At 39.2% G+C, this 22369-nt stretch overlaps 1 protein-coding gene across 1 annotated transcript in view; it reads left to right on the top strand.

The window, feature by feature from the left end:
- gpc5a (glypican 5a) overlaps positions 1–8500 on the top strand; it is a 99350-nt gene extending 90850 nt beyond the window's left edge. The window contains exon 9 of the mRNA XM_029499060.1: positions 6950–8500. Within this exon, the coding sequence (XP_029354920.1) occupies positions 6950–7104 (155 nt within the window). The 3' untranslated portion in view covers positions 7105–8500. The remainder of the gene's footprint in view (positions 1–6949) is intronic.
- Positions 8501–22369: the final 13869 nt, after the last annotated feature.

The raw sequence follows: 22369 nt of genomic DNA, 5'->3' as shown, positions 1-22369 counted from the left end.
AGACAAACAACCTTTCACGCTCTCACTCGTCTGTGACAATTTTAGACTCACCGTTTACCCTAACCTGCAGAAGGAAGTTATAGTACCTTTAAAGCCCACACATCTGGAGGGAGTACCTGCAAAAAAACAGGTTTTTTTTTCCCACAACTTACTTCATGTGAGTTTGTTGTGGTCTCATAGTTGCTGAGATATTTTACAGAAAATGACATGAACACAAAAACCTTGTGTTGGCATTTGGTGGTAATCCATCAAGAAGTTCTTTAGGAATTTAACCTCTACCAAAGTAGCGAACTGACAAATTCACTATTATTTTCAGTCGTGACAGCCACATTGCGACCGTGTCTAAAAAATGATTCATCATCTGGCTTATAATTTGAAGTACATCTGTCGATATTGGGTTTGTGTTGTGACCACTATAAAATACTGATGACATTTCTTTATTGCAACATTGTGTGTGATCTTTGGTTCAACAAATCCTATTGCACTGAATCAAATGTTTCACACTTGTGTTGCCTGGAGTAGAAAAGTGGCTCTGCTTTTACTGCTGTACATTAATTACATGCTTCATGGAATGTTATTGAGAACATTTATACTGGTGTATTTGCTACTGTGTGGGTTTCAGCGTGTAAAAAGAATGATTTTACCTATTTTTTTCCCCTCTATGGCTCTCTGTATTATCATCTATGGGGTGATGAAGTTTGAGGCTTCCCGTGGATCTGTTGGGCTTTCCTGCCCTTAATGGCCTTCTGAACAAAGATGTTAGCATTCAATGCTTGTTCGGAGAAAATATGCAACCACACAGACGGCTCAAGCAAGACGTGTTTGACATGGCAGCATAGACCTGTCAAATGCTGTCTAATTTGATGGATTGGATTGGATGCTAAAGTACATGTATTGATAAAAAGCATTTTCTATTTGTATCAAATCATAGAAATAGATTCTGAGATTAAAAATACGGGCGAGGACGAAAACATTGAGGAGTTGCGCTGCGCAGTAAATGCAGTACATGCTGATTTACTGCATGATTTCCCGTGCAGAAATATGTTAATCTGTTAATCTAATAATAACCCTGGTGGAAAGGTACTCTGCCACACAATTGCAGCTTTACAATACAATACCAAAGGCGATGAACAAATCCTTATCTCAAGGCCAGAAAGAAGACCAATAATAATCAACCTTTGTGATTTGGAGGTGTCCTGCCTGGCCAAATGTGCTTTTTATTGGTTGTGATTTAACAACAAAGTGAGGAAAAGAATTTGTAAAGGTCTAGTAAGGACCCATGTCCAGATCTAGACTGAGCAGTGAATCAGGATAAATCTATCCATGTTCTGCTCAATGTATGTAGGTTAAGTTATATGAGGGATTTTCGGAGAGGTGGTAGTTAGTGTTGAAGTTTATATAACTGCTTGGCTTATTGATTTGTTTCTGTGTCTGCTTGCCTTGTTCCAGACCTCTGACCACATATGTAATTCATAAATGGACCTCAGATGAAAGAGTAAGGGCAACATTGGTGCATACAGCAAAAAATAATATATATAAATATATCACTCCTTTTCAATGCCTTAAAAAAAAACATACAAAAACTTACAAAAAGACCACAGAATTATGACACATATTTGAGACTGGTATTATCATCCTGTCTAACAACAGTAGATGCTTGTAGAATACACGATTCGTGATTTGTGATAGACATCAATTTTCACTCCATATCCAAATTTTAATAGTTAATCAGACTCTCACATTAATGCTCCTTCCTTTCTTCAGTCATCTGTTTTTAATTTGTATCAACAAAAGCCATAAGTCATTATCATCCTTTGCAAAATAAAAGATGCTACAGGCTGATTTTTTTGATTATTGTTATTATTATTATTTGTTTATTCAGAGAAAGGCTGAACAAGTCAAAGAGATGAACAGCTGCAAACAATTTAGGAGTGTGATGACGGACTTTCCTGGTAATGAGAAAAAAGAGTGGAGGTATATTGAGGCTATTGGATAACACTTCACACATGCTTTTTTTTCTGTCTCTCACACACACACACGCACACACACACACACATTGTTCCATAGGCAGATTACAATAGGATAATATATTTCACTTATACTATTGCAATCTCCTTATACGAGCCCTGTCTATATACTGACTACCATTCAACCTCTAATTATATTGAAACATTTCTGAAAGTAACCACCAGAGAATTGAATCACTGGTGTTTGTTCTTGCTTCTTCTTATTGCAATGCTGGTGTGTAATTTCTAACTTTATTTGTTCACAGCAGACTGAAAAAAAAAAAAAAAAAAAAAAGATTCCACCGCTTCACTCAGGTTCAATTTGAAGGTTTATTCCTGGCAGCAGGCGGTCTAATAAGACTGTCAAATAACACAGAAATCAATGTGGCTAAATGATAGTGAGGCTCCTACCACAGGCCAGAGTCAACAGCATGCTGAAAGGTCCCTGCGCTCACTGATGGTTTAGCTCTCAAAATAAAAAGGCCCCCAGTAGGAGCCTATTCCCTCAAATTTATGTCATCTGATATTTGTGTTCATTATAAACCGGCTGATACAGGCACTGACAATAACAAAGCCGAAAGGTGCAAGTGAAATGTAAATACTTCAATGTCCACAATGTGTTACGGGGATCACTTTTCTCAGGAAAATCCCTTGTTGCTGTTGGATTTTTTTCAATAATCTCCTCAAAAGCGGAGCCCTTTCACAACATCATGTGCTTTTTGCTGCATGTAAGCATTTCCACTGAATGTGAGTCCTTCAAATGTACATTAAAGTTGCTGCACTTAGATTTAATGCAACCTGCACATAAATATGAATTACTCGTATACTATTAGTATTTTATAGGCACATTAAGTACACCAATATTTAATTAAAGATATCAATCTGTCACGGGTTTTGTGACTGTTAACACTATTTTATTTTTATCTTTAAAAAAAAAAAAAAAAAAAGCACACAGTGATGGGACATAATCTCACCAAATGTGATGTTCTCATTCTCACGTCACTTCAGGCGCCGTTTATTTTTAACTGTAATAAATGACTAACAGTTTGGAGTCACTGGAAACTGAGAGAGGAGCACAGTTTCCACATGACTTACATCCCCAAAGAAGTGAAATCGCTAAACTAAAGGAAGCTGCGAATACAAATTTAAAAATGTTGAGGAAATAAACAACCTGAAGATTAAAACTCTAAAGGCTTACCCTCTTATAATCACACGGAAGCCCTTTCCGCCACTGCAGTTGTTAGGTGTTTTTGTTTTTTTTTTTTTACTGGTGCAGTTAGTGTGGTATTGATCATTGTTGGTCCAAGTCCTTGGGAATCAGCTTGTATTGATTTCACTTCAGTTGTAAGCCTCTCTTTCCAGCCTATGTCTCTCTTCAGACCAAGTACCTTTTCAAACATTCAAAACATCTTTGCCGAGGATTCACTAAAACATAACAATTCAACAACACTTTCCAAGAAAATATTCAAAATCAGATGTGCGCAACCCGAGGGTGGAGCAGTGCTTTTAAATGTGGGGGTGGCGCATGAGTACCGCAAACCCTTTGCCTTCCAAAATTAATGCAGTAGATTTCAAGATGTTCTTCACTGTGATGTGCAAATGATAGTGTTCAAAATGTACGTTATAGTCAATCAATCAATCAATCTAACTTGAACGATGAGTTTCAATGAGTAAGTAAGTTAGCTGTCGAAACGGGAGGGAGGGCATATGGTGGTGTGAAGCCATCTTGCTGTTATAATAGGGGCGTTACAGCACCCCCATTTTCCACAGCTGTTATGCTCATGCTTGAATCCCAAAAGTAGACACTTAATTGCAGTCGAAAGGTGTCCGTGCTATTAGGTTGTTATATTCAGGATATTTGCAAACTTTCAGGTTAGGGACAATATGCTCCTTTGTTTCAGCCTTCATTATCATTCATAAAAGGAAGCCATTTTGAGATTGAGCAGTAATGCTGGTTATTGAAGATGCAAAGCAGCCGGAGTCAAAGCTGAGTGTGTATGTTTGATATACAGTAACACCAACTTAGTTTGTAACTGTGTGTACTGTATAATCAAAATTCCAGTACTCCAAATCCGTGTTTGAGCATTTGTTTCAGTATCTAAAAAAATCCCTTTCGTGTAGATGCCACACTGTCTAATCTGGATGAAATGGAGCAGAGTTTTACAGCCTTAACCGTCTGCCGTGTTGTGAAACCTCAGAGTGCTCGTGAAAAATCACTTTTCCCTAAGATATCTAACCATTATTCTTGGCATTGTGGGCCCCACACACAACCGGTGATGTAGTAAAGGTGGTAAACTAAATGTTAAAGTAGAACTAGTTTATTTTCGATAAGGTTGTGATTAGTGCTGGTGCTTTGTTGGACTGCAGTGTCGTCAGACATGCTTTCTTAGGACCCCAGATCAGAACCAATAAAGTACTACGGTAGTTACAATTATCATGCCATATTTTCTTCACTTTATATTCCATGTTATAGTATCATCCCACGTATTTACATGGACATATGTTTATTATATTTGTATTCTGTACAGCTGCTTGGAATATAAAGCGTACATCCTGTACACCGAAGATTCAGGTTATACTCAAAGTATTCCTAAACATCAACTAGTTCCTCAAATATATTATATTGAAACATTATTCTCCTTGCTTTTCCCTTCAAGACCAATTTCCTACCGCTTATATCTGCAAGAGGGTGAATCATCTCTGCTCCATGTTCCCGCTCAGTGCCTGCTGCTGCAAGAGTTACCTTTAGTTATCATTACGCAGTGCTACTCACTTCTCATTGGAACCTCCAGTTCTCCCGCAGTGCTAAACAATACTGTTTTGTTTGTGTTTTCCATGGCATCGTCTCTCCTCCTGCTCCTGTTCTTTCTCCATCCCCCACCTATCACACTCTGCTGTATACGAAACTTACATTTAAAAGCACAATCGTACTATGTTTATGTTATATTAGGTTATGTGTAGTATAATATGTAAAAGGGTATTCTCTCAGGGTACTCTTGCGGACTGTACAGAGTGGAATTGGAAGTCAGGCAGAATACAAATGGCATCTACAGCTGGTAATGTTTGTCTACTGGCGAGATGATTTGATAGCACGGTTTTTATATTCTGTGATAGGGTCTGGTTTAGAGTAATCCTGCCCACAAATGACTTAGGACCCCGAGGCCTAGGTCAGAGACTGGAAAGACCCGCAGCATTTGGTCATCAACTGAGGTCCAGCCTCGCCCCGTCCCTGTGGAGATGAAGCAGGATGAAGCCTGGGGTGTCCTTAGGTGATATCAGCTGGGCTAAAGAGGATGCCATTTTTCATGCACCTCAACACTTGGGGCCTCCAAAGAGACGTAAACAGCAAGATGGATGTTGGCAGCCGGGCTGGTGCAGTTGTCCAAATTGATATCCATTGCTGTTAAAGTGTAATTTCAAAGGTGTAGACAAACAGGTTGGTGTGTGTGTGTGTGTTTCTTTTTCCTTTACTTTTTTTTTTTTTTTTGGAGGAGGGGGGACTCTGCTTAAGCTTGGGGCCGGAGCATTTAAGTTCGTCTCAACTGTTTTTTTAAATGTTTCCACTTTCACTTACAACTACACCTCCCACTTTCAGCTTCCTCAGTTCACCTTCAGGCAAAAATAAAATTAACAAATGAGCCGTCTAATGTGCAGCTTCACCTCATCAACAGAGTGTCCAGCTGTGACTGACTGACATATTACTTGGCAGGGTGGATTTTTATTTGGAAGTTTGACAGACTTTAGGAAGCAAACTTTCACAAACAGATAAAGCAGTTTGAGGAACCAAAGGCTGATTATGAAAAGCTACTGATGTTTTCTGCTTCAGCGATACGACTGTAGAAGTTGCTACAAACACAATAAGAAAAAATAGCACACACTTATTTTTTCATCAAATGGAAATTATATCATTTCAGCATAACTTATCCAATTTTACCTGAGGAAAAACAGGGGTTTTTAGCATGACAATATGAACAAAGCATTTACACCAGCCTGATGAACTTCGACGTACTGCAGCAAATGCACCTCGCAGATGAATTATAAAATGCCAAATCACAAAATATCTAACTAAAACCTTAATAGTCTCTTGGTGGTTAAAATAGTTCTCTTTCTGTTTGGACATGTGAGTGTGGCTAAATGCACCATATATCTGCAGCATCACCTGCTCCTCTTCTGATGGAGGACTTACAGTCACTTTGGGTGTTTTATGAAACAAATACTGAACGCTTGAAGAGAATCTTGAACAGAAAATACTGTGAAAAAATATTTGCCATACAGAAGTCCTTTGTTGATTTACGTTATTTTCTTTCTATTTTAATTTGTGGTGACTGTGCATTTAGCTTTACCACCTCGGGACTCTAATGACTGTTGACACACAGGAGTACCTAAGATGCTTTCTGCTGCACCTCGGGGTAAGCGATAAAGGCTGAAGGTGCCCCATAGCTGCTATAAATAGGCTGGTTGAAAATGAACTCCCTTAATGGTTATCCTGATGTACGACAAACGACAAACCTGATAGCTGATTTCTTTTCAGATTAGAGAAGACCTGACACCGAACATGGAATATTTAAAAATGTCATCTCAATTTATACCAACAAATTCCATAAAAAATGGTGAATTCTTCCTTAAAATATCTAACACGAAAGTAACCATTTCCTTTCTAACAGTGACCATGAACTCTAAATTAACTCAATTAATTATGCATTAGCATGCTAAATAAGAAATTTATCCCCTATTGAGACTATTACCAGAAAAAACAAGATTTACTCCCTTTAATGTTGCCCTGTCATTGATGGAGTTTGTTTTTTTTAACCCTCTGAAGGAACAATAAGCGTATGCAACCCGTTTATCTTCTGAGTTAAAGTGGCAAAAAATAACACACCTCCCATGATTTCATATATAAAGCAACATCCTGACTAGCATTTGGTTTTCTTCTCTCTTCACAGTAAATCCAGATGTGACCAGCGATAACAAAAATCATTACCATCATCATCCACCTGCCAAGGATTCAAAATTGGAGGGCAAATCCAGAGGCCTTGGACTGACTGGAGGCATCTGGATCTTGATATTACCTTGTTTATATATTCCCCTGGCCTTGTAACAGCTGCCTTTTTTGCAGCATGAAACTTTTCAAGACTTCATTCCAAGCTTATTTATCCAGAAATGAAAGGACCAGTGGACGTAATCTCCTCCACAAACTGCAGGACGAGGTACGAGTTAAGTCATCATGTGGATTTGACTCGACACTGGCCTCCGTAACGCAGCACTCGATTCAGCTTTTCAAATATTAACTGAATATTTTTCCTACCAGTTACCTAGCATTGAACGCTAATAATTATTTACTTACCAATGACAAATTTGACAAATAACAATGGCATACTTTGTAAAGGTTTTGTATTAATTTATCTGTATTCCTGCAAATGATATGTACGGTTTTGTGGATACATATGAGCATTCACTTCGCGTATCACACTTCAGTGCACTCTAGACAGCATATGTTGTGCTTTTCTCAAATGGGTTTTTACAACTGCTGTAAAGAGTCGAGTAGCCTAAAAGGTTCATTTTGGTGTTGGATTGAAATGAAAGAAAACAAGAAACAAACTGTCATCACACCATTAAAATAGACCGTTAGTCTTATACCACCCCCTCTGTGTTGCTCCTGTGAAATATCTGCTGATCTTTTCTCAGCCCTTTGTAAAAAAAATCTGTAGAGCACAGCAGCCTGTCAAATACGTGATCATATGCGTTTTTGAAAACTGAATGATCAGACAAGTATACGAAACATTCATGGCGTTTCTCTTTTCAGGTTAAAAGCACCTGCTGCATCAGTTTGATACATTTCAATTGCGAATTTGACCCCAAACACCTTTACTAAGAAGAACAGTGAAGGGAGAGAGGTGGGCTTCCAACAGAGGATTCATATTCCTTTCTTCTTTAGAAATAGATTAGTTTCTTCAGGAGTCTATTATCGTCTTTCGAACTCAATCCTTCTCAACCTTCGTCGGCCTGGGTGGCAGTTGATAGCTCCTGGAGCCGGCGGTGAGGAAGAATCCAATTGCTTCTGCCTGCTACCTGACTGCATGCTGCTGGTGTGGTCTTGGCAGGTTTTTCTGTGCAAGGGGGAAAAAAAAAAAAAGGACAATGAATTGTTTCACATAGGTCGTGCATGTCTGGTCAGTGGCTGGGAGCGAGAGGGATTCAGTGGCACAGTACATTGTTTCTTTGCCTCAGATATATTGTGAAAATAATTGTAAAGCTATAAAATATAGATACATTTGCAGCAAAATTTCACGGGTCAGTGAAAATGTATATACCACATCAATAAACAGGGACAACATTGAAGCTACTATACTGAATAGATCTCATTTTGAAAATTAACTGATGACACTCCATGGGGCTAAAATGAACTGTTTTATTCTATAGGGACCAATGGAATGAAATATTTGTACCACCTCATGGTGTAAAAAACAGTAAAAGAAATTATTATTTTTAATTTTTACTATCATAATGTGAACTTAATTTATTGAGTTATATTTCCAGTCATTTATGCTTTGAGTACTGTGTGTGACCTGTGACCATTTCTAATCCTGTTCATCTTTACGTAACACTTAGCAGTGCAAAATGTAATTTGGATTCTAATTTGCAATGCCACTTTATATTCTTTTTAATTTTCTTTTCAGCCAAAGGCACAATCTCCCCAGTTACTCAGTTTCATATGGCATGATCATATTTTAAAAGCCTGTGATCTTCCTCACGCTGCAGTTGTCCTGAAGCGTGCATAGTAGTAGTTGTCAGAATCAGAATTGGTTTTATTGCCAGGTATATGGAAAATATTGCAAGAATTTGACTGCGGTGTTTCTATGTTAAAACAGTGGAAAGAAAAAAAATGTAAAAAGGAAATACATATGTACATTGAAATTAGTAATGTTTGTAGTGGGATATGATACAATAGTGCAGTCATGTGCAAATGTTCATGAGGTTGTCAGGTGGCTTATGGGGAGCTCTGGGATACAGCCTGGGGGAAGAAACAGTTTTTAGTCATTTGTTCTGTTAATAAACCACATTAGACTTTTATTGTGATATCACAGAGGTACTTTGAGCATCTGAGCCACGGCCGTAGCTCAGAGCTGTTTAAACTACATCTCAAGGTTTAGAAATGATAACTCTGAGCTTAATCATGCACATAATTTCTTGCTGTACTCTCCACTTTTGCACTACCGGCCAAAAGTTTGGACACACTTTACCATTGAATAGAAAAGTGTGTCCAAGTGTATGTTTCAGTCTGTATGAAGCGTTTTTACAGGCACATCTGCTGCCATTAACTGATTATATCTACATGTTGGAACCATCAAAGACAGAGCTACCTTCAACAGAACAACGGTGTGAATGATGGCGGTCGGGGTCTGGCTAGACAAAAGGCAGCACCACACACTGTGGTGCCTTGAGGCTAAATGTAGATGTCAGGTTATGCACGTTCTCCTGTGCTTAAAGCAAAACGGTTCAATTTAATGGCTTGTGTGATTATTATTGCTACACATTGTGACAGTTGTCTAGAGGACAGAAAGGGACCAGATGCCGATGCCAATGTTAATGAAACCGCATCCTCTTCGAGACGGGTGTCATCCAGCAGGTGTCCTAATGTGTCACAAGGTCGGGAATAGCGCGGTTGCTGTCCAGCATTCAGTTCCATGGGTGGCGTCATTTTCCAGATTCATACGTCACATACATCTCTACTTAGGTTCAAAATGGTAAAAACTGCTTTTTGTTGCAACTTTCACTCTCATAGACAGGATTGTCTGTTGAAACGCATATTGTATTCAGCGAGGTAACTGCTGAGATCTTGGAACATAACAAAACTGTTAAAAATAGGTCAGAAAGACAGCAGCAGTCTCGCAGTCAGACAGGTTCTAAACAAACCCCCAGGATAATAAAATGTGTTTAGAAGAGAAAAGGAAAGTGAACATTAAAACGATGCTCCATATTCTTCATTGGCGACAGTTAGCAGGCCAAGTTCTTGGTTCAGCCTCCTCCTCTTGCTGCAGTTGAAAGTAACTGTTTGCCGTTCCAGTGATTGTCAGTGTCATTAGCATTTGACACTTTCATGACACTCCTAACTTTGAAGATCCTAACTAGAGACAATGGTCTATATTTCTTTGCTTCAGTTCTTTATTATATATTAGATGACATATTAGTGCTTTTGTAAAATAAAATGACACATGCATAGATTCTCACCATAGCTCCTTTTCAGCGGTATTGCACGTAATTCCTTTAGAAGCGGGAGAGACAGGTCAGGATTTTAATCTCTCCTGTTGTTCTGTCTGGACCACAGGAATAAGGATGCAACTTCATAGCTCTTTAATTTACAGCTCAGTCCTTCAGCACCTGTATATATCTTTAAGTTGGTCTCTGTGCTTGATGCTGTTGAATAGGAGTTCCTTAGAGTGCAGCTCTTTGGGCAGCTGCAGCCCATTCAGCTGCCTTGAAGTCTGCCATTTAAAGTGAATCTTCCAGCTCCGCCTTTTATCTGTACAATGCGCCAGTTAAAACCCTCCGAGTGTTTAGATGTTGTCATGGACTCCTCACAGTTACTGCCTCGTTGCTGCAGGAGCGCTGCCTTGATGATTTCATTAACTACCCAACGAATGCAAATGTAACAACCCTGATCTTTGATGTTTCAACTGCTGGTTTTATGAAGTCTGAGAGCAATCTTCCAAACAACAATTTTTAGGAGCACCAAAATTACGAGTAATCATGTTTCCTTCATCACAACAACAGTACTTCGGCAATGTCATTATGTTATTTCTGTGAGAGAAGGATATACACGATTTGAAATATATTTCAGTGAACAACTTTCTTTTGTTGCTTACTCTTTATTGCTCCGCATATAGTTGCTGTCCATAAAGTGTTGGTCAAGTGATATTAAACACTTGCATTAACTCTTAAAGGAATGAACCTTTGTCTAGTTTGGAGGAAACCACAATGCACAAGCCAAAGAATATCCATCTTATATGCATGGAAGAGGACTTTGCTTGTGGCTGGGAAAAAAGAGATAATAATAAAGTGATTCTCCTTGATATTTGGAAATGTTCATTGTACTAAAGGCCTCTACTGTAATTGGTAACCAAACTCAGTCTCAGGCAATCACATTAAATGCTGGGATATATATATATATTTTTTTTTTTTATTTTTTTTTTTTAAAGATTATAGTCAAACTTTATCAACAGTGATATCACTTTTCATTTTCGACAGGTGTTCAAAGTGCTGTCATTTTCTTTTGAAAGTTGAAGAACCTGGATAGTAGTAGGATTGTTCACCCAGGGGCCAAGAAATTGGGGTTTTAATGAAATGAATTTTAAAAGGGGAGAAGTGGGTATTTTGAATAGCTCTTATTGACATATTTTCCATGGGCTGGACTGATGGGAATTACAATACACTTTGGTGTCTTCAAAATGACTCAGAGGTAAAGCCTCAGATATTATGAAACACTCTCTTTTATCTCGGAAAAACGGGGAGGGCTCCTGGGATCCTCTGAGGAGAATAGTGCTGAGCACCGCTTAAACTTATACAGAGATTAATTTCATATTCCCATCAAGGTTTCTGTTTCACTCAAAATTATTGCTGTGACCTTGACAACAGCTAATGTTAAGCCTCAGCTTAGATGGGAGGTTTAATCATCACAGTGCAGACACAGACAAGGCTTTATATCATTCTTCAAGTTGTTCATGGCAAAAACAATGTTTTCAAAAGCTTAATTGTGACTACAGGACATGACTTTGAACGAGTCAAAGAGATACATTTTGCTAAATAGGGCTGATGTCTATTGTAACCATGGACATTTTATTAATGCAGTAACACTGCATTAGCTCAGGTTGTACAGGTCTATTATTATTATTAAATCAAACTGACAATGTTTTTGCATTTCATATTTTTTTCTTTGGATTGCTACATTAAACCACAGCTAGAGTTCACTGACGTTTCAAGTTTGGCAGAAGTTTATGTTAGGCTGCCTCACTTGGCAAATTCCTCCTACACAAACCTAACCCATGCATCCCTCTGCTGTGCACGTCCTAGCACATATATAAATCCAATTATTGTTGTAAACTGAAGCAGGGAATGGCAGTATCTACGCCTGCAGGAGGAATTCAGGTGCTTCCATTGACCCATAACAGTGCAGCCATTATGGATAATCACAGGTATATTTTAGTGAACATTCACATCCTGGATCCAACAGTGAGGTTGAGAACCTCGCAGATTAACTTATTCATAATTCAACTGTATAATATCTGTTATTCATTTATTTCATTTTTCATTTCAGGCACAATGAGAGCAGTCAGAGCACCAATCTCAGCCATGGTGCTGTGCCAGAAGTCACAGAGGTTTCTTCTTGTGCGTTTCCAGCCATTAATGATAACACAAGCGGACACACGTGTACATCCCATCTCCCGCAGACTGCAGTCTGTACCTGCTCATCCCCTCGTTTTCTGAGTTTTGTTTGGTTTTTTTTGCGTATGAAACAGACTCATCAGTATTGTTTGTTCTGCATTTGTGCTGCATTGGAGTGTTACTTTTTGAGACTGATGCACTTATACTCTTGCAGCCCAATATTTTATTATTTCTGTGTGTGTGTGACCATCAGCAGCCCTCCCTGGAAGCTAGTTTGTTGATCTATATTGAGTGAAATGACCTTTGTGTGGCAGGGTGGGCAGTGCTACACCTCAGTGAATACAGGGGAAAGATGTGGAAGGATGGACAGGGGAAGGGAAACAGTTGGTGCTGGTAGGAACTGACGGAGTGAAGGATCCTGTGATTTTCCTGCCGCCTCACTCAGGATTAAGAGAGTCCAGAAGATTTCTGTGTAGATCTTTGGAGAGATGGAAGTCCAGATAGGTGAAGGTGTCCCAACAGAGGAGTCAAGTCAAAAATGGGGGTACATAGTGAAGGAATGAAAGTGCACCTCAGCCCATTTTAGGCAGGATTCATCAATTCTTCATGACGTGACCCAACATGAGATGGCAAGTGACACCGCACATGTATGCGTGCATTCCCTAAATACCAGCCTGTGGTCTCTAGAGTTTTCCACCAAGCAGAGCGTGCGGAGGCAATCATGGGTTTTTGAAACAGTTATGATGCTTGTGGGTCATTGTAATGAGGGGGAGGTCAGAGATACTGGTGTTGTGACAGTAGCAGCATTTGGATTTATCCATTCAGTGGTATATTGCAATTGATTTACCAGGTATTAATTCATGAAATTTGGAGCATCCAAACTTCCTTAGGATTTATCTTTTTGAAAGGTAGCGAGGCAAATTTTTGTCTTTTTGTCCTCTGAGTAGAATTTTTACAATAGTAGAAATTCTGGAGATATTTATACCCAAGTATTTAATATTGCCTGTGGAGAAGGAAAGTTGGAGATCTGCAGGGTCCGAGCATTCTCTGTTATTTGTAATATTGTTGATTTGGACCGATTAATCGAGTAGTCAGAGAGGGTTGAGAAATTTTAGATACAGTTATGCTTCCTGTAATGATCTTTGAGGTTGTTGCAAGTAGAGTGAATTGTGAATACCTTTGATATTGGTGTTCTGACCTGTTGCTGATGCCAGTGGTTAGATGAATATAGCACACAGCAGAGGAGAGAGGGGGCATTGTCTGGTTCCCCTCTGCAGAGTGATGTGATGTGATGTGATGCCTTTTGTGGTGACTGTAGCCTGAGTTATTCAGTGTGGATACCCACTGGATAAATGACTCCCCAGAGCCAATTTTTTTGCAGGTAGCAAAGAGGACAGACCAGTTAAGTTTGTCAAAGGCTTTTTCTGCATCAATTGATACAACAACTTCTGTGTTGCCTCACTGCAACATGCTTATCAAATTAAGGAACCTTATAATGTTATTTGTAAAGCATCTATTCGTAGGCAACTGGACTTGTATTTGTCTAAGAAGACGATGAAGATGTCTCGCCTTTTATCAAGGGGCTTCATCAGTTCATGTTAGTTGGTCTACCAGTCCGCACTAGTCTGACCAAGGCAGTGGAGAAAGACCCAGATATTTAACCTCTGTGGGCGTGTTCACCAAAAAGTACCTGTAAAAGTACTGGTTTCAGTTGACCATTGTTGTGGTCACATGTGAACAACGGTCGTTGTACCCCTGGTGAACGACGATCGTTGAGTCATCTGAGGTTAAGTTGTTAATTCTCCTGGGTATGAAAGGGCGATATTGTAATCGGGAGATAGGTGGTGTTGCAGACCTCCTCCCCTGTTAAGGGATGGTTTTTCCACTTTTACATAGATGGCTTCTTTTACCATCTGTCCTCTCTGTCCAAGATCTTGACGTTGCTGTCTTCAAAGGAGTGTGCCTTTCTCTTTAGGTGGGAATAGACAGCCGAGACAGGACCTGAGGAGTTTGCCCTTCTGTGTTGGGCCATGTGTTTGTTTAAAGGTTGTTTAGTCTCCCCAATATATACGTCTTTGCATTCATCACTGCATTGGACAGCATATACCAGGTTGCTTTTTTGGTTGTGTGGTATCTTGTCCTTGGGATGTACCAGTTTTTGCCTGAGAGTGTTATGAACGTCTTCACCGTCTTTTTAGACAAATACAAGTCCAGTTGCCTACGAAACAATTTGAGACAGAGTTTCATAAGTTCAACAGGGAAGCCATCCGCCTCACCTGCAGGCATATTTTAGTTAGTTAGTTTCTTTGTTCCTCAGTCAGTTGAAACAGATGTCTGAGAAAGGCCTGAATGTCTTCTAGGTTTGGGTTGTTTGTTGTTGAATACAGAAGCGTGATAGAAGCTGTAAAATATATGACTGATTTCCTGGGTGATTGCGTCTATTTGCTGTTTGAGTCCTGAATTGCAGCTACAAGAGAATTTTCTTTGTTGGGTTGGAGTTGATTTGCAAGACATTTGCCTGATTTGTTGTTATGTTCAGAATTTTGGTATCTGAGTTGTTTTATTTTTAAAGGATATTTTTTATTTCTAATTTCACATTTTCTAGTTGGGTCCGTAATAGTTTATTCCATTTTGTTGCATATTGTTGTGTTAGTCCTTTTTATCATACCCTCAATGTTTTGTTTTTTTTCCTTGTAAGACAGATAAGATATAATTTTGCCTTTGATCACAGCCTTCCCAGCTTCCCAAATCAAAGATGGAGATACATTTGGAGAGTCATTTGTTTCCAAAAACTTTTTCCATTCCTTCCTTATTAACGAGTCAAATTGTGGATCCCTTAGTAATGAGGTGTTAAAGCACCAAGTGGGTGGATTCTGTTTGAAGGTGGAGGGACATCAGTGAATGATCACTGATTATAACTGGGTGTATGCTGCTGTTGATTTTCTGTGCAATTTTGCTTTATGTTTGCTGAATTATGAGAACAATCTATTTAGAAGGATTCAGGAGTGAATGCCATGCACATTCCAGGATACTATAGTTAAGTAAGACATGGAGAGAGAGAGAGCATTCAGTCATTCTGTGGCGAACGGCCAGCATGTGTCTGTGTGTAACTTTCTGCTGCTGTCAGTATGTAGAGGGCTACAATCAGTGATTAGAGTGGACTTTGGAAGTGAATGCTGGATTGTAAATGTGTGGATATTAGAGGGAGGTGTGTTCAGCAAAGTCACAGGAAATGCCATAAAAACTGAACATCAAGACCTGGAAAAGAAGCAGCAAAGTTACTGACGTGGGCATCGAGGACATGTGGGGGGTGAGGGGGTGAGTGAAAGGGAGTGTGGAGCAGTATTGCCAATTTGGCAACTTTGTCGCTAGATTTAGCGACTTTTAAGACCCCTTAAGTAAAATTTTTTCAAAATAGCGACTTGCGACAAATCTAGCAACTTTTTCTGGTCTTAGTGGAGACTGACGTGTAGCAGTGGGTGCTACAGCGGCCTCGTCCCAAAGGCTGTCAGAGCAGAGAGGAGATCCTCACCCTTCCGTTCTCCATCCAGACTGCAAAGGAATCCCCCCCCTCCGGATGTAAATGCAACGTTTCCCCATGGAAGGACATTTGGTTACCCTATATTCTAACATTAAACAATACAGGACTAGATTGATTTAGCCAATTTAATGAGGCTCTCGACAAAGCATTAAAGTCATGAAGTCATTTAGAGAAGTGATGGCCTATTTCAAAGGCAAAAAGAGGAAAGGATCAACAGAAGAGTTCATTGATAGCACTAAACGCATTTAAGGTGGTTTTTTTTTTTTTACTCTCTTTTTGTCTCTCCCCCGACGTTAGACTCTCTCCCACAGTGTCTATTACAATTACACGCCTTTGGTCAATAAATAATGCAAATTAAGTGATTATGTTATTTTGCGAGTTCTAGCAACTTTTAGGACAGTCACTAGCTGCTTTCCTCACTGAGGAGTTGGCAACACTGGTGTGGAGGAGAGGGAGAAAGGTGAAAGAAAAGCAGGGGGACACTAACAGGCTGAGTGACAGGATGGGTGGTGACTGACAACTTTTTTTTTCTTTAACGTTGGTTGGTATATATAGCCCAGTTGATATTTTCATGGTACTTTCATGGTACTCCCTTCAGAAGAGCCAGGGGGTGATGTTGGCGTCTCCGGACAGCTGACCATCAACGTACAGTTTGTCTACAGTTAGTGCAGTCCTCTTTCCTTTCGGACGGCGTTCCTTTCCTCCTGTCGTTGATCTCTCTCAGGAATTGGTCATTCATCCCAAAAGAAGTGCCTTTAAGTTTGCGTCCTTTGCTCTTAATAAGCACCTTCTGTTGGAAATGCTCGAACTTGGCGATGATAGAACAGGGACTGCTTCCTCCTCGGTGGACGCGGTGGAAGGTGATGTTGTTTACGGCCTCTGTTGGAAGGACCTCTGGATTGTCTGGGAGCTCTCTGAGATTCCTGAGAAGATCAGATTGTCCCACATACACCTGGACTGCATGTCAAGGACAGTTACTTTTAGAAGTTTGTTTTCTTTTTTGAGCTGTTTCACCTCCACTGTACTGTAATGGAGGAGACGTCAGCTCGAAGCTCGGCGTTGATGTGAGAACTCCAGGCTTACTCTGAGGTCCTTGATCTCCTGGTGCAGCAAGCTGAGCAGATCCAGTTTTTTTTTAATTGGGTTGTCTGAGGGAAGCTCCATGATGCACCGCTGGTAGTGACTGTCGATGAGGATCTCCAGGTCCTCCACTCTGGAGATATTCTTTCATTTCTAAATTTAATTAAAAATGTTGTGTGGGAACTTCTGCGTGATCTGGGGAATCTGAGGATATAATCCAAATAAAGAACTTCTTCTTATTGATCTGATCTAGCAGTGCGATGCCACAATTTAACGAATCAAAATCTCACTCGGTCTCGCGATCTCACACCATCTCACCAGTGTGTGTTTTCAAGCTGTTTTCCCACCCACTGCTTTCAGATTATCAGACAGGACTAGAGCACAGGTTTCACATTAAATCCCTCTCATCCCTTCCCCCTCGCTGGCTTTCCTCTTCACTCATCTTGTTTTTTCTCCAATGGTGGAGTTTTCAACACAAAGTTTTACTGTTTCTGTGTCCATCACGAACATGCTAATGTAATGCATTTAATGCATTTTGAACAGTTCAGAAGCTCATATAGATGATTTATATTATTTTGCACATCATTTAAATATTTGCCAACTAGCACAGTATCAGTTGTAGGCGTGTGCCTTTTCAACGTGAAACTCTGCAGACATGAGCCTTGAGGGCTGCCTTTATACTGGGATCAGGTGTGCTGGTAAATATCATAAATGGACTTGAAATTTGCGTATGCAGGAGTCTAACATTAATGGAAATGTTATTTGATATACTGCTATGGTGTCAAGTGAACCCGCTGTCTAATGCAAAAAAAAAAAATCTAGGCCAGTTAGAGTGGAAGAGAGAAACACCAGCAGGTGCCTTGCAAAGACAAAACTGACAAGCGTTTAAAAATAAAATATATTAAATTGATACTGAACTTCAAATGAAACTGTTTCATCCACAAATTGGATTTAATGGCATCAAAGAACAGGTTGTATTTTGTTTTCTACTCACCAAAGAGGGGCATTTACTACCCTGTATAAAGAACAGAACAAATTTTATCACCTTTTGTGTTTTTTAGAACAAAGATGTGTTTAATTGCCATTCCTCCTGATGTGTCTGAAGACTTCATCCACCCCACATCTTTAGCTGTACTCCTGGAAGGGTCAGTTGTGCACCACACAACAGAGAGCTAATTTCGCAAACAGTGAGAACCCCCGCCCCCCCGACGCCACTAAGTCTTAAAATGTGCATGAAATAGGGTAAAAAATATAGTAATCGCATTGCTTGAACCGTAGTGTTAAAGCACAAAAACATTTGTTCGTGAATACATTATAATTGCTGCATTAAAAGACTCAACATCATCTATTTTGGCCTCGGGAATTAAAAAATAAATATTTGCATTCATGCAGTGCTTCACTTACGCCATCATTACTTTCAATGATGATTTGGAAGAGGAGTTCCATGTAATTTACTGACCTACTTATCACAGCCTACACAGGCACGGCTGCCATTACTTGGACCATCCCTGTGGCCACTGACCCATTTGCCAAGGGAGCCAACCTCCAAAATTTCAAATATTCAGATCACATAAGTCATGCTTAAATCTCTTCTCTAATATTTCTCCTCTGCTGCACATCGCCCCCTAATTCCCCTTCTGCCAATCTCCACACACTTTATTTTCCCAGAGTTCTCTGGTGCAAGGTAGGTGTCCTGCCTAATGCCAGTTCCTGACTGAGGTCTGACACATTCTCTCTCTACATCCAGAGCGGAGGCACTGCCAGTTCCATTTATGACACAAGCTGCTGCATTATTCATGCTTCTTAATTAGGCAGCGAAGCAGCCGCTTATATGAATGAAACATTTAGTAGATCAGGGTTTTGGATGCCACTTTGCCACCACACACAAAAGAAAACATGATAAAAAATGACACCATTTTAGACAGGGTGCAGTATTTTTAGCTACAAGTAATGCCTTTGCTCGTATCATGTCAAGAAAAGTGCAAATGAGAGGCTATGAAACATTAGAGCACACTCACATAGAAGATGAGAAGTGTTCCGCAGTCAGTGCAGACATGGAGACACCTGAAGCACCACAGGCGGCGCTAAATGGCCAAATAGTTTCGAACAAAAAGTCCCTAAAAGATTTTTTTTGAAAATTGGGTTTGATCATTTGAACAGATCATTTAAATTTGTAACACAATCCGGGTTTTTCTATTGCAGATGACTTATTTGTATGGTTGCCAAAAAAAAAAACAAACCAATCAAATCCAGAAGAGAAACCCAGTTCAAAGACCACAGTGGTGATTTTTCCCTACAGTGTGATAATTTCATTTTTGTTTTTACCATCACAAACTTTTTACTAGCAACAGGCGATCATATATCATTCAACAGATTTGTCATAAAATTTGATAGTATTACTTCAAAGGTTTTGTAGATAATTTATGATTCCTAACTTTTGGAATGTCAAGTATATGAAAGAAATTCTTCAGTTTCACACACTTATGTTATATTTTGCTTTGTTGTTAGTCAAGTGATTTTGTTCAAATTTAACAAAAGATTTGCATCAAAGTGTACTCCAAGTAAAGAAATAAAACTAATCATTAAATTTTATTCCACTGAGTCCAATTTAGAAAGAAAGAATGTATTATTGGACTATATTGATGCATGAAGATGAATGCAGCAATTTGATTTTGGTAAAGTGAAACAATTTAAAAAATCATATCTTGAGGGTAGATTAATCTATATAATACAGTAATTCTATTCCATAAATGTATCATTTTTGCACAGGTTTAATCTGAAATATATCTACACTTGTGACCTAAAATATGCAAACTAAATGAGGCTGAGTAAAAAGTACAATGTTTTCCTCTGTAATACAGTACAGGCCAAAAGTTTGGACACACTTTCCTATTCATTTGAATGAGAAGGTGTGTCCAAACCTTTGGCCTGTACTGTATAGTGGAATAATGCTAGAAACTGATAAGCTATGTTAAAGCAGAGCTGCAGGTCATGATTGCTGTGTGCTGTTATTTTCCCCGTTGTTGAGTTCATTCAGTAAAGAATTATTTCAAGCTTATTCTAATGTAAAATGGAATTAGAAGGTTATTTAATATTTGTATTTGATGATTAATGATTGATGGATGTTTTTTTTGTTGCCAGTTATTCTTTTTTTTTTTTTTTTTTTTTTTTTCATTTGGCCACCCAACTAATTAAGTAATTATTTCAGCCTTTTATATTGTTCGAAATTAATTAAATGCTAAAATAATGAATAGTTGAGGAGAAAAGATGTTTTTCTGTTCGAAGACTAGAAGCACATTTACCATTTCGTGTTCATATTAACAATTATCAGCATTTGAAACTTTGTAAATGGAAAAGAAAATCAATTCTACAAACCTGAGGTTTGGGGTCACCGACTGCAAATGTTCTATTTTCCGAGCTAATGAATCCAAGCTGCCTTGTTTCCTTTCATTTGAATAAAAAAAGGGCAGCATGTTGCAGCTTTTGACACAGGAGCCATATGCTTCTGCTGTGGCAGCATGCATGAATACGGATCGACACAGTGACAGGTCCAACATCTCCTGCATGGGTTTCCCTAGGTTGGTCTCATTGTCAAGTCATGCGGTGGGTCTAAAAGGATAAAACCGTTCTCTCTGTTCTCTGATGCATGCTAATACACAGTCTGTCAGTACCAAGGTGGCAAGGCCCTTGGGGACGGTTTTGCACAGAACTATTTCTTGTGTGGAAAGATCGGGGAGGGTAACCTCTGTCTCTGCTATCTAGGACTGTTCTGCTGTGTAATTCAGTCTTTATCCTAAATCCAGAGACAGACAGACTGCAGAAAGAGACAGAGCTAGAATCTATTTCAAACCTCTAATGTATGAAACTGGTAAAAAAGTGCGCTTGCCCGTGTAACATAATTGCAAATGGCTCTGGGTAATGAGGAAGGGACACATTTTCATATCTTTCGGACGGAACTACATATCCAAAAGAATCATTACGTCATTACACATAACCAACGTAGTAATATCTTAGCAGTTTAATCATTTTGAATTGCAGGCATCGAACAAGGCTTTCATGACAATAAACTCTGCCGAGCAAACTCATATCAATTTCGTAGTAACCAAGCGCGCTGGTGTATTGAATCTGCCATGTTGGTTCCGAGGGGAAGTGTAAATATAGAGAGAATGGGTGGCGAAAACATCAATGTCTGGTCTTACATGTTGAAGCAAAGGAGTACACATTTTACAACAGGGAACTTTTTAATGACGCTTCTGCAAAAGATGTCGTGTATTGAAGCTTATTTATGTCTAACTACATTGGACTGGGTTATATCAATTTAATTGCTCAATTCTTCTGGGAGTGAAAATTGAAAACCAAGGTTTAATTTCATAGGTCTCTATTTTCAAGGGATTTTTCCACTGTCTCTAAAGCCCTCACACTATTACTTGTCATGTAAAAAGCAATTACAATCAGAGCCTGGATGAAATGTGTCATCAGAGAATCCATTAACCATGTCCTCAGACCTTAATATTTACAGTCACCACCCTACTTTCAGACCCAACAATGAGTTTTATGAGTTGTGAAGGGCAATTAAAAGGCACCGGTGTCATTGCCAGATCTGTTATGTAAGACTGTTGGAGAAAATCAGGCTTTAAAAAAGCTATTTATTGATGTGCTTTTATACATTGAATGATAGGATTACTCCTGTTCAGGCCTTGCAATTGACATTAATTTGCTCATACAATACAGTTATTAATCGAATGAACTGATGGTAACTGATGATTCAGTTAAACCAAAACAACATTAGATTGTAACTGTTTATCTAGCTGACGGGAAGGAAACCAACAATGCTTGAAATTCAATATGTTGATGAATATCATTTTGAGAAAGAGACACGCAACCACACCTGCTGCTGACTTAATGATATGCTAACCCTGAGCTGGTAATGCTTTGGAAGGCAACGGGAAGTATAACATTACTTCCTGTTGTTGGCGCATTAAGTCAGTGAGCTAACAATGGGTGACAAGTCTGTTTTGTTTCCATCTTGCCAAGTGTCCTGGATGTGTTTGTTCCTGACAAAAACTGTTGTCGCACAGACACCTGGTTGGAGTCACCTGAAGCAGCAGCGAAATCTGAAATAAATCAACGAATGCCAGTTACTTGTAAGTTGATTATTTCCTTTCCTTTCTCTATCTTATGAGGCCTCAGATTTACATGAGAACAAGGCAAAGGTTCTTAATGGTGTCATAAAGGTATTAACCATATACATAAGAGAGTCCATGTTATGAATCTATTGCTCATATCATCATTGTAGGCTAGCTGCCATTATGGCCTGCTTGTTTTGCAATCACTGAAACAAATGTATTTCTAAAACTGTCTC

The sequence above is a fragment of the Echeneis naucrates genome, chromosome 3 (genome assembly GCF_900963305.1).
Source record: "Echeneis naucrates chromosome 3, fEcheNa1.1, whole genome shotgun sequence".
Classification (NCBI taxonomy): domain Eukaryota; kingdom Metazoa; phylum Chordata; class Actinopteri; order Carangiformes; family Echeneidae; genus Echeneis; species Echeneis naucrates.
The sequence above is the reverse complement of the archived record's forward strand: the minus strand, read 5'-3'. Positions and strand labels throughout refer to the sequence as shown.